At 43.9% G+C, this 16815-nt stretch overlaps 2 protein-coding genes across 5 annotated transcripts in view; both read left to right on the top strand.

Moving 5' to 3' along the window:
• The window catches only part of matr3l1.2 (matrin 3-like 1.2), a 24475-nt gene extending 8387 nt beyond the window's left edge, over window positions 1–16088 (top strand). For all 3 annotated transcript variants that reach the window (XM_039813460.1, XM_039813461.1, XM_039813462.1), the window contains 15 exons: window positions 1572–1697; window positions 2759–2935; window positions 3506–3630; window positions 4963–5302; window positions 6154–6396; window positions 7759–7855; window positions 8025–8041; window positions 8638–8760; window positions 9470–9598; window positions 10489–10617; window positions 10772–10902; window positions 11106–11415; window positions 12538–12661; window positions 13670–13785; window positions 15845–16088. In XM_039813460.1, the coding sequence (XP_039669394.1) occupies window positions 1572–1697; window positions 2759–2935; window positions 3506–3630; window positions 4963–5302; window positions 6154–6396; window positions 7759–7855; window positions 8025–8041; window positions 8638–8760; window positions 9470–9598; window positions 10489–10617; window positions 10772–10902; window positions 11106–11415; window positions 12538–12661; window positions 13670–13785; window positions 15845–15907 (2250 nt within the window). In that variant the 3' untranslated portion in view covers window positions 15908–16088. The remainder of the gene's footprint in view (window positions 1–1571; window positions 1698–2758; window positions 2936–3505; window positions 3631–4962; window positions 5303–6153; window positions 6397–7758; window positions 7856–8024; window positions 8042–8637; window positions 8761–9469; window positions 9599–10488; window positions 10618–10771; window positions 10903–11105; window positions 11416–12537; window positions 12662–13669; window positions 13786–15844) is intronic.
• LOC120566816 (exosome complex component RRP40-like) overlaps window positions 1–16815 on the top strand; it is a 279666-nt gene that overhangs the window by 21715 nt on the left and 241136 nt on the right. The window lies entirely within an intron of this gene.

Genomic DNA, 16815 nt, shown 5'->3' with positions numbered 1-16815 from the left:
GTTAAAACGGTTGTTTTTCAAATTCCCTCTGCACGTAATAGGATAGTGCTCCAACCAGGCAGAGCAACCAAGAAGGTAGCGGAGCTAGTTGATAGATTAAACTTTTGCCGTATCCGGTCGGCAAAACTCCGAACACATCTTCCTTTTTTAAGAATGATTTCTGTGCCGTTCTTTGTTCTTTTCTCAAAGAAAAGCTGAACTCCAAGTCTTCCAGAAGACCGCTGTTCCCAGTAGCAGCAGCCATAAGCCCCGCCCACCGACTCTATACACAATGTGATTGGCCTGACCAAAATTTGGTTTTTGCAGCTTGAAAGTCAACGGAGAGTGCCTAGACCCCCTCTGGCTGCCAAATAAATTTGCTGCCACTAGGGGGAGTCTAGATTTCTAGGCTAGATATAAGCCACTCTGTTTTAGGCTACGAAACATGCATGCAGGCTGAAATTCAACCGTGCCGTTTTATCGGTATAAAGCTATAAACAGAAGGAAACTCTGCTAGCTGCTAGGCTAATGTGCAGTGGTAAACACTGCAGCTGTAACGTTAATGTGTCGACCTCAGCTGAAAAACTGGAAAACTCCCTGCTGGACTGATGAGCCTACATCACTTCTTGGACTCACATGCGCAGCTTTGCCTTTTCCTTTTGTTGTTCGCTGCAGACATGAGTACAGCTGCTCCTGAAGTTGCACATTACTTGTATAAAGCTTCTGTTGTGTTGCCGTGTGGCTTAGTGAGAACATAGTGCACAATTTTGTGTCCATGCTGGTGTTGCATCTATCTTTGTTTGTGTAGTCAACATGACAGTATTTTTCTTTATTATAATTCAAGATAGCATGCTCATGTCTACTGTAATGCTAGGAACTTACTGCAAAATATATCGTTCAGAAACAATAGTTAATATTGTTTTCATGGATCCATGTTCGTACATTTGTTAATTACAATCCTGCTGAGGATTAGTTCAACTGTTGCACTCGCAATAGTGTTGCTGATTTAATTGCTGAAGCACATTTCACCGTCTATCACATGACTATTGGACCTGAAAGTTATGTTATACAGATATTTGTTGTCTTAGAGCGCCATCTAGTGGCCAATAGATATAACTACACAATGAAACCTATATTCTTTACTACATCGGATTATATAGATTTCCATTACTATACAGTATTATTTGGTTGTCTGCATAGCAATTATGTATATTGCAGAGTGATTTGTTCCTTATTGCTCTTTTAATCTGTATGTATGTGCATTCATTATGTACAGGTTATATTTACATATTCTGTATATTCTATTCATATTCTATTTTACAGAAAACCACACACACAAACACTATTGCAAGCAACAAGCACTTTATTCACTGCTGGATTTGGATGTCAATAACTCTGTTGAACTAAAACCGAAGGTTGCAGCGACTCTCTTACCGGAGTACACAGCCAGTGACCGCGGTATTGCGGTGATGCAGTAACCGTCCCAGACCTACACATAGATACTTGCTGCGCTTTCCGCGCCCGTTGTGTTTTGGCTGTTGGGCAGCTGTATCTTCTTTGTCGTCATGTTGTTGTGCGTTTGTCTCCGTCAGGCCTTCTTAGAGATGAACAGTCACGAGGAGGCTCTGGACATGGTCAACTACTACCAGCAGCACCAGGCCGCTCTGTACGGCAAACCCATCACCTTCTACCTGTCCAAGAGACTGCTGGTCATCGAGGTAACTGCCCGCCGTCCTCGCTTTCCCTGCCCATCCAATTCAATTTTTAGGCACCGACCAAATTGCCTCTTTTAAGGCTGATTTATGGTTCTGTGGAGGCTCCACGTGTGCGTGCAAAGAAATATTGTACTTTTTACTCCACTACATTCATCTGTTACAGCTTTAGTTACTAATTACTTTAGTTACTCTGCTACATTCATCTGTTCCAGCTTTAGTTACTAGTTACTTTAGTTACTCCACTACATTCATCTGTTACAGCTTTAGTTACTAGTTACTTTAGTTACTCTGCTACATTCATCTGTTCCAGCTTTAGTTACTAGTTACTTTAGTTACTCCACTACATTCATCTGTTCCAGCTTTAGTTACTAGTTACTTTAGTTACTCCGCTACATTCATCTGTTCCAGCTTTAGTTACTAGTTACTTTAGTTACTCTGCTACATTCATCTGTTACAGCTTTAGTTACTAGTTACTTTAGTTACTCCGCTACATTCATCTGTTACAGCTTTAGTTACTAGTTACTTTAGTTACTCTGCTACATTCATCTGTTACAGCTTTAGTTACTAGTTACTTTAGTTACTCCGCTACATTCATCTGTTACAGCTTTAGTTACTAGTTACTTTAGTTACTCCGCTACATTCATCTGTTACAGCTTTAGTTACTAGTTACTTTAGTTACTCTGCTACATTCATCTATTTCAGCTTTAGTTACTAGTTACTTTAGTTACTCCGCTACATTCATCTGTTACAGCTTTAGTTACTAGTTACTTTAGTTACTAGTTACTTTACACATTAAGATTACTGCACACAGAACACATATATTTATAAAATCTGATGTTTTGATTCTAAAGTAAACTAGCCGACAATATAACGACTACAAGTCCAGCTGAGATGATCAGACCATTAAACACAACTGGTTGGATGCTTTACACACAGAGAGAGACACACACACACACACACACACACAGACACACACACACAGAGAGAGACACACACACACACACGACGTTTCATGTATCTGAATACATCTTCCAACGCTGTATTTTTCTGCGTTCGTCCGTCAGAAAGACGATCGGCAGAGAGACATGGCGATGGACGGACCGGTGCGGGACGTAAAGGGCCGCGGCAGCCAGGTGGTTTTCTTCTCCAACATGCCCCGAGAGACGGAGAAGAAGAAGGAGCTACTGACCATCGCCGGACGCTTCGGCGTCGTGGAGAAACACCTGTTCCTAACCGACCAGGTAAACACAGACCATTACTGTGATTCTCCACTCGGCCACGCACCGTACCACACCGGGAACGTCTCAGAAGCTGAGCGTCTTGCTGCCCGACTCGCAGATTATAGTCTCTTAAAGAACTTTATACATCAGGTGTTTATTGAGTTAGTATCTACCTCGTGTATGTCCTCCAGTTGTCGGGAGCAGTTTGACTCTGATTGTTTCTAGGCCTGCCACCATAACACATTTTGCTGGACGATAAATAGTCCCAGAAATGATTGCGATAAATGATAATATTGTCGTTCTGAGACCATTTTCATCTAATATAATGATAATGGCATAATAATGCAGGTACACCTTTTAAAAGATCAATAAACTTTAATTTCTAAAGAATATTTAACACTGGAACTGGAAGACATTTTAAATTTCTCCATAAATGAACAAAACAACAAAAAACAAGAAATAAAATGGACATTTTTACGGCCGCGATAATTTCCATTTAAAATGTATCGAGCTCGTTTTTATTTATCATGCGATTAATTGATTTATTGCATTTTGCGACAGGCCTAATTGTGTCTCGTGTTTGTCCTCCAGGCGTTCGTCCAGCTGGGAACTCCGGAGGACGCCGAGATGCTGGTGAAGTATTACAGCGTGAACCCGCTCACCATCCGAGGGAGATCCATCCGCCTCAACATCTGCGCCAAGTACAAGACCCTCAAGTGAGTCGAGGCCACTTTATAGTCGTGTGTAGAATCAAAGGTGTAGCTCCTGCAGACCCCTCTGCGTCTACACCGGACACTACGCTGTAGCCTGACGACACCTCTCGAAAAATGTAACTATACGTCGCAGTGATGCATGTCGCTCAGCTGTGGCTTGGTAGCGTTGCATTTCCCTCCCCGACTCATTTCCTGGTTCTCCTTCTCCATAAACAACATGAAATCAAGGATAGGGCTGCTCCCTCAGTCGATTAGTCGACTAATTGGTCATTTTGGTCTTAGTCAACCTTAGATCTCTTTAGTCCATTAGTCATGTCTGATGCTGTTTTCATGCTGAATGACTAATTTCCAAGAAACGTACGAACACATCTCTGGTAAACACAAGAATTAAAGTGGTGCTTTTGCATGACTCCTTGCGGAGAAACTCAGATTTACAGATCTGTCGATTAAATCAACTAATCCATTAGTTGATACAATTGAATGAGTGTTAGTCGACTCAGAATTTCTTCAGTCGAGCTCAGCCCTAATCAAGGAGAGGGTTAACTTCTGCTCCAGATTTCCCACTGTGGTCAGAAAGAACAGGGGAGACACTTAGTTTCTCTCACTAGGACTCTAGAGAAACTACTCACTCTGAAGATAATCCCTCTCACTTCTCCCTCGCTCTATCACACACTCCCACAAAACACGCTGGCTCGACACACCAGCGCACAAGTATAAACATCAGGCCACTTACGTAGGCTACGGCGAGAGCTCTGTGTGGAGCCTCCGCACAACTGTAAAACGGCCTTTAACATAGCACAACACCGGAGTGGGGGGGTCAGAACACAGAAAAATGGAGACATTCAGGGCGTTTTTTGCTTGAAGAAGTCCCCCACTGTTGAAACAAACAGCTTAGAGGAAGATGGTCTTTTCTCAGAAACACATTATTTGTATGTTGTGTGATGTGTTTTTATCTTGCTGACTGCAGCTCAAGTTGCTCGTTTGAGAAAACCAAGTGACTGAACTAATCCGAACCGTGTGTCTGTCTGGGGGGATATTATATTTGAACACCGATATGAGTCTTCCGAAAATGTGCCCGGTCTAACACTTGAGATCATTTGTACCATCAGCTGTTGGGTTTCTCAATAAACTATCTGCCATCCCTGCCCATTTCACAGCATATATTTGTCATCTTTTTAAGTGTAGTGTACATGTGTATTTATGTTTTTATCTATTGACTATTTTAGGTTTTTGTGCTTTTTTTGTGCTAATGTTTATGTGTTGGCTACATGTTGTGAACCAAATTGCCCCTTGGGGACATTTAAGACATTTCAACTTCAACTGTGTTTGTTTCAGCGTGAAACGAGGCCAAGGTGAAGACGGCCGGGGCCAGCGGAGCAGCGGGGCGAACGCCTCGTCGTCTTCCTCCAGCGGCTCGGGAACCAGAGCTTCCTCCAACCCGCCCAGGAACTCCTCGTCCAGAAACAGAAGCAGAGAGGAGAGGAAGAAAGAGGAGGAGGACAAACCCAAACCTGCAGCGGCTGAGGAAGAGGAGGAAGAGGAAGAGGTGTCGGGAGTGATGGAGGGAGAGGACGCAGCCGAGGAACAAGAGGAAGAAGTGAAAGATGGAGACGCAGAGACGGAGGAGCCGGAGAGAGACGAGTCTGTGAAGGAAACGGTGGAGGAGTCTGAGGAGGTGAGGAAACATAAACATGAAGGCTCACAGAGGCTCACACTCAAACACACACACACAGACTCACACACACACAGACTTACACACATAGACTCACACACACACACAGAGACTCGCACTCAAACACACACACACAGACTCACACACACACAGACTTACACACATAGACTCACACACACACACACACAGAGGCTCACACTCAAACACACACACACAGACTCACACACACACAGACTTACACACATAGACTCACACACACACACACACAGAGACTCTCACTCAAACACACACACACACATACAGACTCACACACAGACTCACACACACACACACACAGACTTACACACACAGACTTACACACACCAACTCAAAAACACACACACACAGAGACGCACACACACACACACACACACACACACAGAGACTCAAACACACACACTCTCAAACTCACACAGAGACTCACACTCAAACACACACAGACTCACACACACACAGACTTACACACACAGACTCAAACACACACACACACACACACACAGAGACTCACACACACACAGAGACTCTCACACACAGACTCTCTCTCTCAATCACATACACACAGAGACACACACAGAGGCACGCACAGAGACCCACACACCACACACATGCATACACACACAGACAGACAGACAGACAAACACACACACACACAGACAAGCCAGCCCTCCAGTGTACCTTCAGCCTATCAACAAACAGTATTCCCACATTCTCTAATAAGTTTGCCTATGAAAGCCACTGGACCTCATCACAGGACATGAAGTAACTGGCCGTCCTGATTAGTGCATTAATGCGACACATTTAACGTGTACATGCAGGTTCCTGAAGCCGATGACGTCACTGATGACACACCGGCAGATGTGGGCGGGGCTGAATGTGACGTCACCCAGGAGGCGGAGTCAGAGGGACAGAAAGAACCGACCGAAACCGAAGCGCCGGCTGAAACTGAAGCGCCGGCTGAAACCGAAGCATCGGCTGAAGAACACGAGACCAAAGAAGAGCCGAGTACAGAACCGGGAGAGAGTTCAGAGGCAGCGGAGGGAGATCTGCCAGACGACGAGGTAATACTTTATTTTCAATACCATTATTTTTTTCAGGCAAGTCATTAAGGTTCTTATTTAAAACGGTGGCCTGGCAAGTGACAACGCCACTCAGGGAAATGGATGGAGGGCTAGAAGATAAAATAAATTAGACAAACACATACACAATCTGGTGGCTTTAGTTAATGCAATTTTGCATGTGTTTTTATGTTCAAACCCTAACCATATTAACTTACACTGTAGCTTGTTTCTCTCAGGGATGCACCGAATCCAGGATTGGGCTTCTGATTGGGCTGAATATTGGGCTTTTTGACTGGGTTGGGTTTCTGCTGAACCTTAGAAGTTTTTCGCACCGAACCCTACGCTTGCACTCAGCGCGCTCCGCTGGTCGCCATAATGACGGCACCGTTGATCACGGGAAGGTGTTTACGTAGGTGGAGCGTTCAATGCAGCAGGCTGTGAGAAAGTGGAAAAGTAACTGGTGAGCAGAACAAGTTGTTGTTTGGCAGAACTTTCAGTCAAAAGAAGGCCATTCAAGTCCAGCTACATGTTCAATCTGTTCAATGCTGATTGGTCTGGTGGTGGAGAGGACCCTAAACTATACACAACATGGCCGCTGTTACAACATCTGGTCTGAAACATCTTAAATAATACAAGTTGTGCATGAAGGAATCTCCAGACAGCAGCCAGAATGCAGCAACTTCAGGTACGGCAAAGGAAGGACAGTCTCTGTTTACTTCATTCATGCGTTTACTAGGGCTGCAAGTAATGATTATTTTCATATTCAATTATTTTCTCGATAAATCGATTAGTTTTCAAAACTTGGTGAAAAATGTGGATCAGTGTTTTCCACAAAACCCAAGATGACGTCCCTCAAATGTCCTGTTTTGTCCACAACTCAAAGATATTCAGTTTCCTGTCCCAGAGGAGAGAATAAATTAGATAATATTCACATTTAACAAGCTGACATCAGAGAAATCTTGTTTTTTTGATAAAATAAATGAATGACTCAAACTGATTAATCGATTATCAAAACAGTTGGCGATTAATTTAATAGTCGACAACTAATCGATTCATCTTTGCACCTCTAGCGTTTACTGTGTTAATGGACTGAGGATGGGAGGAGGATTCGGTATTCAGTTTAGGCAGAGTCTTCAACCAGTGGATTCAGTATTCGTCCGAACCCCAACAATCTGGATTCGGTGCATCCCTAGTTTCTCTGCTGCCGACTGCAACGATCTCTCTTAATACTGGACCAATGTCAAAGATTGTTGTTCACATCAGTCACTTAGACACAGAAACACAGGGGATATAGGGTTGAAAACCCAGTAGTTAGCCTGTGAACTGTTCCTATCCTGTTGAAACGTTCCTGTTGTTGTTCAGTTTGATCCCAGATTCCTGGAGAACATGGAGGACTTTGTGACGTTGGACGAACTGGCAGAGGACGAGGACGAAGAACACGGAGAGTCTGACACCATCGGTGCGTGATTATTTCCTCCAGAACAAGATCTTCTATCAGTTACAGTCACAGGGGACATTAAAGATGATATGGATCTGTCAATAAGGAGCTTTTATTTTATAGAATCAGGATGTTAGAAGCTGTTCCATGAGTTGAAATGAATCCTGTTTGTGTCTCTTTTTCTCTGCAGACAACTCGAGGAAAGGGGTACGTATCTGTTTTCTCTTTCCTGTCTAATCTCTCTACGTCCTCTTGTTCATAACTCAGAAACGTAAACAATCACACAGGAAATACAGAATAAACATCCATACAGCGTCCTAGAAATCAGACCCAAGAGGCTGCAGAACTGTCTGCGTGCGTGTGTGCGTGCATGCATGTGTGTGTGCGTGTGTGTGCATCTGTGTCTCAGCGCGTGTGTGTCTGTGTGCGTGCCAGAGATGAGCTCGTACGTTTCTTGGAAATAAGTCATTCAGCATGAAAACAGCATCAGACATGACTAATGGACTAAAGAGATCTAAGTTGACTAAGACCAGACACGCACAGAGACACAAACATACACGTTGAGACACAGACGCACGCACACAGGCACACAAACACAAGCTGAGACACAGACGCATACACGCGACACGAATACAGACACATACAGAGAGACACACTCAAGCACACACACACACACACTCAATCACTTCAATAATAATTTGTATAATAATCCAAAGTGATTAAATATTTCTCTAATGCACAAACAGAGTGAACAGAAGGTGAATGATTGTGTCTGTCGGCTGATGTTTCCTCTTCTTCTTCAGGGTATGAGGGTGGTCAACGTGGTCGGCTTCAGACGAGGTTACAACTTCCTCAACGAGCTGCTGGGACTGGCCAAACCTTTTGGGATAGTGGTCAAACATCTGGTGCTGGACCTAAGACCTGAGGTACAGCGGCCGCCACACGCTCCAAGTTTGATTACAAAGCAAAGTGTGAAAACATACCGGGCGCTCAAGCCTCGGTTAAAGCCCGCACAGCGTCAATACATGGCTGATCAAAGGCCTCGCCATTCATATCAGACACGTATTTCTCCACGCCGGTCACAAGGAGATCCTTCTCTCTCTCTCGGTCTCTCTCTCTCTCTCTGTCTCTCTCTCTTTTTCTGTCTCTGTCTCTCTTTTTGTCTCTCTCTCTCTCTCTCTTTGTCTCTCTTTCTCTCTGTCTGTCTCTCTCTACCTATCTCTCTCTCAGATAGAAAGACAGGATGAGTGGGGTAAACTGTGTGAGAGAGAGAGAGAGAGAGAGAGAGAGAGAGAGAGAGAGAGAGAGAGAGAGAGAGAGAGAGGCTGTGAGAAGTCAAGACAGCTAAAATCACCATGAACCTAGGTGATCGCGCAAGAAATAGAGGAGATGCCAAAACGATCGCTCTGCGCCCACTTATAGGTTAATTTTCACTGATACAGTCTAAGATGCAGACATGCATAATGGTTACACATATAGTCAGAGCTTTAGCCGTATTTCTGACTAATAAGTTGACGCTGTGATCTTTATTCCTACTTTATACACTTCTAATAAACTTCTAAACAAAGCAGGAATTAAAGTGAAGCCAAACTGTAACAATGTCTTTGTGTGTGTGTCTGTCCCCTTCCTGATCAGGCGTACCTTCAGTTTGCCACAGAAGAAGAAGCGCGAGCGATGGCCAAGTTTTACAACGGGAACATCAAGGCGTCGGTGTGTGGGCGCCCGGTGAGGGTCAGCCACTCCATGAGCTACCCAACCATCCAGGTAAACCTGCTCCTTTCTCTCCTTCCTTTACTTCCTTTACAGCTTTCTTTAATTCCTTTCTCTCCTGTCTTACTTACTTGCCTGCCTTATTCATCTCTATTCTACCACTCCTTTCCCTCACTGACTCCCTGTTTCCGTTCTTCTTTCCTTTCTCTCCTTCTTTTGTTTGCCATATTCTTTATTTCATTGCTTTAATTTTCTCTACTTTCTTACCTTATTCTTCTCTTCTCTATTCTACCACTCCTTTCCTTTCCTGACTCCCTATTTCCCTTCTTCCTTGTCTTATCCCCTTGCTTAATCTTTCTTTCCTTTTTTTCTGTTCACCTACTCGTGCGAGCATGCGTGTGTGCGCGCCTGTCTGTGCCTGTGTGCTGATGACGTTTGTGTGTGTGTGTGTGTGTGTGTGTGTGCGCGCGTGCGTTCATGTTGTTCATGTTTCTGTGTGTGTGAGTTGATAATGTTTCTCTGTGTTTGTGTGTGTGTGTGTGTGTTTGTGTGTGTGTGTGTGTGTTTGTGTGTGTGTGTGTGTGCATGTCTGTGCCTGTGTGCTGATGCGTACTGATAATGTGTGTGCGTGCGTGCGTGCGTTCGTGTTGTTCATGTTTCTCTGTGTGTGTGTGTGTGTGTGTGCTGATCATGTTTCTCTGTGTGTGTGTGTGTGTGTGTGTGTGTGTGTGTGTGTGTGTGTGTGTGTGTGTGTGTGTGTGTGTGTGTGTGTGTGTGTGTGTGTGTGTGTGTGTGCGCGCTGATCATGTTTCTCTGTGTGTGTGTGTGTGTGTGTGTGTGTGTGTGTGTGTGTGTGTGTGTGTGTGCTGATCATGTTTCTCTGTGTGTGTGTGTGTGTTTGTGTGTGTGTGTGCTGATCATGTTTCTCTGTGTGTGTTGTCCAGTGCGGCTCCAGCAGGGTGGTGTACATCGGCCAGATCCCCAACATCAAATACTCGGACGATGCCATCCTGAAACTGGCCGAGCCGTTCGGGAGAGTCAAGAAGTATTTCCTCAACAGGCTCAAGAGAGAGGTACAGAACCAGAACCAGGACCAGGAATGACTGAGTCCTGCACACTCTCCACTGTCTGTTGGATGTTTGTGACCCTTTGTGCAGAGATTTAAAGGGAGAGAAAAGCTTGAGAACCAGTGCTTTAAAGTGTGTGTGTGTGTGTGTCTGTCGTCAGTGTTTCATCGAGATGGACCGAGCCGAGGACGCGGAGAAGATGGCCGAAGATTACAAAGTGGATCCTCCGAAGTTCAACGGGAAACGCCTGACCGTCTACGTCAGCAGGAAGTACCGGCAGCTCAAACACGGGTGAGTTTCTCCTTCTGGGGAATAGATATTAATTAAAACTTCTCTCACATTTCATTAGGGATGGACATCATCACTATTGGTGACGCGTTAGGTGTTTTTTACAAGGTTTTTTTGGTATTTTGTTTGGTTTCTGTCACTTTTTTCAGCAATTTTCAACTCTAACATGTTTACAGTCTAACAGCTGTAACTGTGGTTGGTTTCAGACACCGCTGCCCGTCCGTAGCCAAGAGAGAGAACAGCAGCTCGTCTCCTCAACTCTCCCAACTTCCTGAAGAGCCTCCGGCCAAGAAACCCAAAGAGGAGGAGAAGCCTGGAGAGGAAGAAGAGAAGGAAGAGGTGAAGGAGGAGAGGGAGGAGAAACCGAGGGAGGAGGAAGAGAGGAAAGAGGAGCCGACGGAGGAGAAGAAAGAGGAAGAGAAGCGAGAGAGTTGTGAAGACGAGAAGCGAGAAGAAGAAAACTCGGCGGAGAAGATTCCAGAAGTTTGTGACGAGAAGAAGAAGAGCGGCGAGGACGTGAGTAGAGTCTCCTGCTCTCCGATTGGTCGCTTCATATGAGACCAGTTTCTCATTGGTCAGACTGCCGCTGGTCTACATAGACACTTTCTCAGCGTTTTGTCTTTTCTTGTTTGTTTGGGTTTTTTTGCCTTTTTTCCCCCCAACACTTTATTTCTCACTTTTATTCCACTTCTTTTGGGGGATTGCTGCTGTGACTCTCGCTCTTTCCAGTGTTTTTGGTGCTTTTCTAAAGTTATTTTTTTTTCTTCAAGAGACACAGTCACATACAGACGCACACAGACACACACTAACTACATAATAGATACGTATTGATGAGCAGAAAATAAAAAAAACTAAATGTTTGTCTCTTATTTTGGTGGGAGAGTCGCTGGCGTGACGTTCTGAAAGCGGCCTGTCCACTAACTCAGCAACATTTAGAACAAACGTCCTTTTAGACATTTTAATGTGGAAAACGTATTATTATTATAATGTTACCTTTTCTATATGTTTATTAGGGGTGGGGAAAATGATCGACCAGCTCATGTTTCATGTTCTAAGAAGCCAATTCTCCACCTTTTAAACACGAGTGAGTCTCTGATATGGAAGATTACTGGGAGAGAAGGGGACTTTCACAAGCAGGTTTAAGGCTTCAGCATGGACTGACTACACAACAAAAACCTCAGTAGACAAAACATTTCATTAAAACGAATGTCAAAATCTAAGCTTTTTCTAGCTGCTTTGTCTGGGAAGTGATTAGCAAACTCTGATTTATATGTATATTTTTTTTAAATCACGCATGGAAATGTACATAAAAGTTGTTGCAACGAGATGCATTGATAATTTGGTTTAGAATCGAATCGGTGGCCTCTGAATCGGAATCGATTCGTGAGGTGCCGATCGCCACCCCTAATGTTTATGATGTACCACCTCACTGAAGTCGAAACGATGCTTTACACACTTTTTCAACCTTTTTTCTTTTCTCAAGGGTTTCGTAGCTTTTTCTTGGAGTTTCTTTTTGTCGTGTGGATGTGTTTCTGTCTTATCGCCGCTCAGCTCTTCTGTGATTGGCTGCAGCTGATTGGCTGTGAGTCCCTCTGATGTGATTGAAAGCTAACTGCTCTGTCTCCTCTGGTTCTGCAGGACGAGGAGAAGATGGAGACATCGACCAATCAGAACGGACCGCCAGATGTCCCCCCGCCGGCGGGAAACAAACCCAGCGTGGCGTCTCTGCCGCTGCCCCCCCACGACCCCGACACCCCTATCGGTGAGGAAACCGTATTTCATCCTGCAGACTTTTTCTGATGATTAGTTTGGTTCCTGTGACGGAAGCAAAGACGTTGTGTTTTTTGAGCACTTTTTTAGACTTTTTTTCGAGTTTTTGTCACGCTTATTTCGAAACTTTTTTGTCAGTGTTATTTGTCATTTTTTTGTCACTTTTTATCTACATTGTAGTCGTTTATGTCATCTGCAAATTTCTGTCTGTGCGAACGCTTAACGAATCAATTAATCTTTGCAGCTCTAATCGTGTTACCAGATTATTATTCTAAGTGTGTGACAACATTATGGGATGGATCCCTACAGAGATAGAGCTTTTAGTTAAAGAGTAAGATCCTTTTAGTTTAACATGAAACAGCCCCGAAATCACCATCACCAAACTCCACCAGACTCCATGTAAATAATCAGGACTTTTAGCGTGTATAGAGACAGCATATTTCCACATGTAAATGGGTGAATTAAGGGTTTATTTCAACCAAACCAGAGTGGTGATTGTTGGAACAGTGGAAAGATGAACCAAGACGGCTTTTGGTAGTTTTATTTAGTTTCTGTCCACTTTGAATGAAGTGTGTTTTACAATGATAAAAGTCCTGATTATTTACATGGAGTCTGGTGGAGTTTGGTGATGGTGATTTCGGGGCTGTTTCATGTTAAACTAAAAGGATCTTACTCTTTAACTAAAAGGTCTATCTCTGTAGGGATCCATCCCATAATGTTGTCACACACGTAGACTAATAATCTGAGTCTGTCAGCAGCAACAACAGAACTTTTGTGAAATACAAGCTGCACAATTGTCCTATTAACTTACATTGTAGCTCGTTTCTTGTTTAATACTGGACCAGTTTCAGAGATTGTTGTCCCATCAGACACACACGCAGAGAGACCCAAAGAAACATAGTTACCCTTTAACGGGCCGCCATCCTGCAGATGTTCTGTGAAGTTTAGTTCCTACGGTGGAAAGAAAGACGTAGTTATCTATCCTGGTTTGTTTGTGCAGGTGTTGAACATGTGAAGATGGGTTATTACTGCCGCGTCTGCTTCCTGTTTTACTCCAACGAAGAGACGGCCAAGAAGACGCACTGCAGCAGCCAGGCGCACTACGACAAGCTGCAGGTGAGACAAAGTTCACTCAGACTTTTCTTCTTCTCAGTGACAAGCGGGCGTAACTTCAGGCTACACGCAGGGTTTTAAGTGTTAAAAAAGTCTTACATTTAACCAAACTGTCTCCACACTCGGACACTTTTTGGCTAATGTTTTTATCAAATGATGTGTTAAATACCAAGTAGTTTGGTCTAACTTGTCTTCTTGTCAGTGCAGAGAGTCTCAAGTGACACTCAGCTGGACTGAGATAAGAGGCTGTTTTTATTTTTGTGGGGGGGGGTCCGAGACCTGGTGCTAATACAGCAAACGGTCGTTAAATGCTTTAATGACTGTTATCTACCGGACCGCATAGCAACCCAGATATCGTTGCCTCATTTAGATGCCACTTAAATGCCCGCGCTTCTCTCTGATGCTCCAAAAACGGACGTTCGGGGAAACTGAAACAGCAGGTAACGTTAGCCTACCGTTAGCTAGCAGCTGGAGTACACACGGTTAAAATGCTGACAGCTAAACGGTGTAAAAGTGTGTCTGGATTTCACTGGAGAGGATTCTAACGCCAGCCTATAGACCTTTTTCATGGCAGACATGTCATAGTAGGAAAAGTACCGGTGTATTCAAAACAATTACTGATGGCTGCATTCCACTTAGGAGAGACCCTGGTATTAAACCATTACTGATGGCTGCATTCCACTTAGGAGAGGCCCTGGTATTAAACCATTACTGATGGCTGCATTCCACTTAGGAGAGACCCTGGTATTAAACCATTACTGATGGCTGTATTCCACTTAGGAGAGGTCCTGGTATTGTTCATGCTGACTCACTGAAATATCTTACTGGGACACTTGATGGAACTGAGCCATCGTTAAGTTTATCACTTTCAGCTGTGCTTTTCCTACTATGACAAGTCAACATGTCTGCTGTGATAAAGGTCTATAGCTGCCGTCGTCTGAAAAACAACAGATGTTGCTGAAATTTGCCTCGCCAGCCTTGTGCTGCATTCAAAGTTGTTGTAAAATACCCTTTTCCCATCCAGTGGTTGTTGTTGTGGTTTAACAGGAATTTACTGGTGAAATAAGTTATTGTTATAAGTTATTGTTATTACATTTTTTTATAAATCATTTAAATTTTGACCCTGTGGCCTTAGCAATAAACAAGCCGACTGTCGTTTTGGGCTCCTTTTTTTTGTTTTTTAGATCAGCGAGACCTTAGTACGGGCTAAAATATACAGACAAATAAATGAAGGAGACTCCGTGAAGACAGCGAGAGCAACAAGAACGCACGCAGAGCGACAGGAAGCAGCGAGACCTTAGTAAAGATCAGTCAGTACAGGAAGCCACGCAGCAACACACAGCATTATCAGATTAGACCTTTTCTTCAAACGTGTAGCTGATTGTGGCAATAAACTCCTTTTCTGGTTCTGATTCTCCGCTTCTCTCTCCATCTGGGTCTGACAGGACCAATAGGTTGGGTAGCGGTTGGGTTTTATCCAATACCGGTGCCTACTCTGTGTACTTTTTTATACAGTTCGGTGCTTAAGCGGTTCTGGAACAGGTACTTTAAAAAACACACACGCTTTGTCAAACAAACTTTTATTTCCAGGGCCAAATTGAACACAATATTTTAAATCTAGTGTTGAAACTTAGTTAAAAGATTTAGCATGGAGACGTATCAGGTCTCGTCTCTTCGGTGAGTTCTGAGGAACTTTTTGGACCTCGGGGAGACTGATCAGTCCGACTGGCTCTACTGCCGACGGTCGGCCGTCTGCTCGCTGTGTAACCGCCTTTAGGTGTGAAATGCAGCCAAACCTTGGAGCGTTTTGCGTTCGCCATCTTCATTGATCCTCTCGCTATCAGTTCTGATTGTGTGCTGAGTAGCGGCACTGACGTCACGCAAGTTGACCCCGGAACACCAGGGGGCGGTAAAATAATCAGGCACCAAAATGAGGCACCGAAATTTTCATTCTCATTCAGTCTCGTTACTACAGTTTACATTAGAACAGGACGTTTCAGTACCCAACCCTAGTGACCAATCAGAGTAACCAGATGTTTCCTCCTGCTTGTGTTTGTTTCAGAAACATCTGGAGAAGGAACAGAGCAAAGCAGAGAAGAAGAAAGGGAAGAAGACGGCCGGGTAAAAACACATAGGAAGAGTTTTTTTTATTTGACTTTGATTTGATCCATAAAATGTCAGAAAGTCAGTAAATCAAATCATTCGTCTTCTCCGTCTGTAAATGTCTTATATTTGACCGACAACAATCTAAGAAAAATAGCAAATGAAAGGGTGGATTTTCAGAATAAAAGCTTGGATAAATGGAATAAGGATTTGATGAGTGATAAAGATTGATAATGGTTTCCGTTTGAAACTGAATATTTTTTGTGTTTTGGACATTTAAAAAGGCACATTTGATAAACGGCTGAAATGTTAAATAACAGAATGATTAGAAATATTGTCTCCAGCTGATCCTGAGATAGTCGTCTCCTCCTCCCCCCCCCCCTTTGGTAGAGATACTGGAGCCACAGACTCAGACCTCCTTCACACTGGCTGCGTGGCGTGTCCGTTTTTATTTTGTCTCCCATGGTAACAGGTTAGAGCGTGCACACGCACGTCTCAGGCGAGCCTCGAGCCGCGCCGAAAACGCGTGCGTGGTAGAAATAGAACCGACGCCTATTTATCACGCGACACGCCTACGTGTTGGAAGCGTTTCCAGGCAACATAGAATAGGAAAAGATGTTTATATGTCATTTAGACAGGAAAACATTTAATAAATGACATGTTGATGTTTGAAAGTCTCGATTTGATTTTTTTTTTTTTGGGGGCATTTCTGCCTTTATTTGATAGGAAAGCTGAGATATGAAAGGGGACAGAGAGGGGGGAAGACACGCAGGAAAACCTTCACAGGTCGGATTCAAACCCTGGACCTTCTGCGTCGAGGAATAAACCTCTGCACATGTGCACCCGCTCTACCAGCTGAGCTAACCGGCCACGAACGTCTCGAGGTTTTGACATGAATGCAGATAATAATCAAATATGTCACCTCTCATT

This window comes from Perca fluviatilis, chromosome 10, assembly GCF_010015445.1.
Source record: "Perca fluviatilis chromosome 10, GENO_Pfluv_1.0, whole genome shotgun sequence".
In the NCBI taxonomy this organism is placed as follows: Eukaryota; Metazoa; Chordata; class Actinopteri; order Perciformes; family Percidae; genus Perca; species Perca fluviatilis.
Note: the sequence above shows the minus strand (reverse complement) of the source record. Positions and strands in the feature narration are given on the sequence as shown.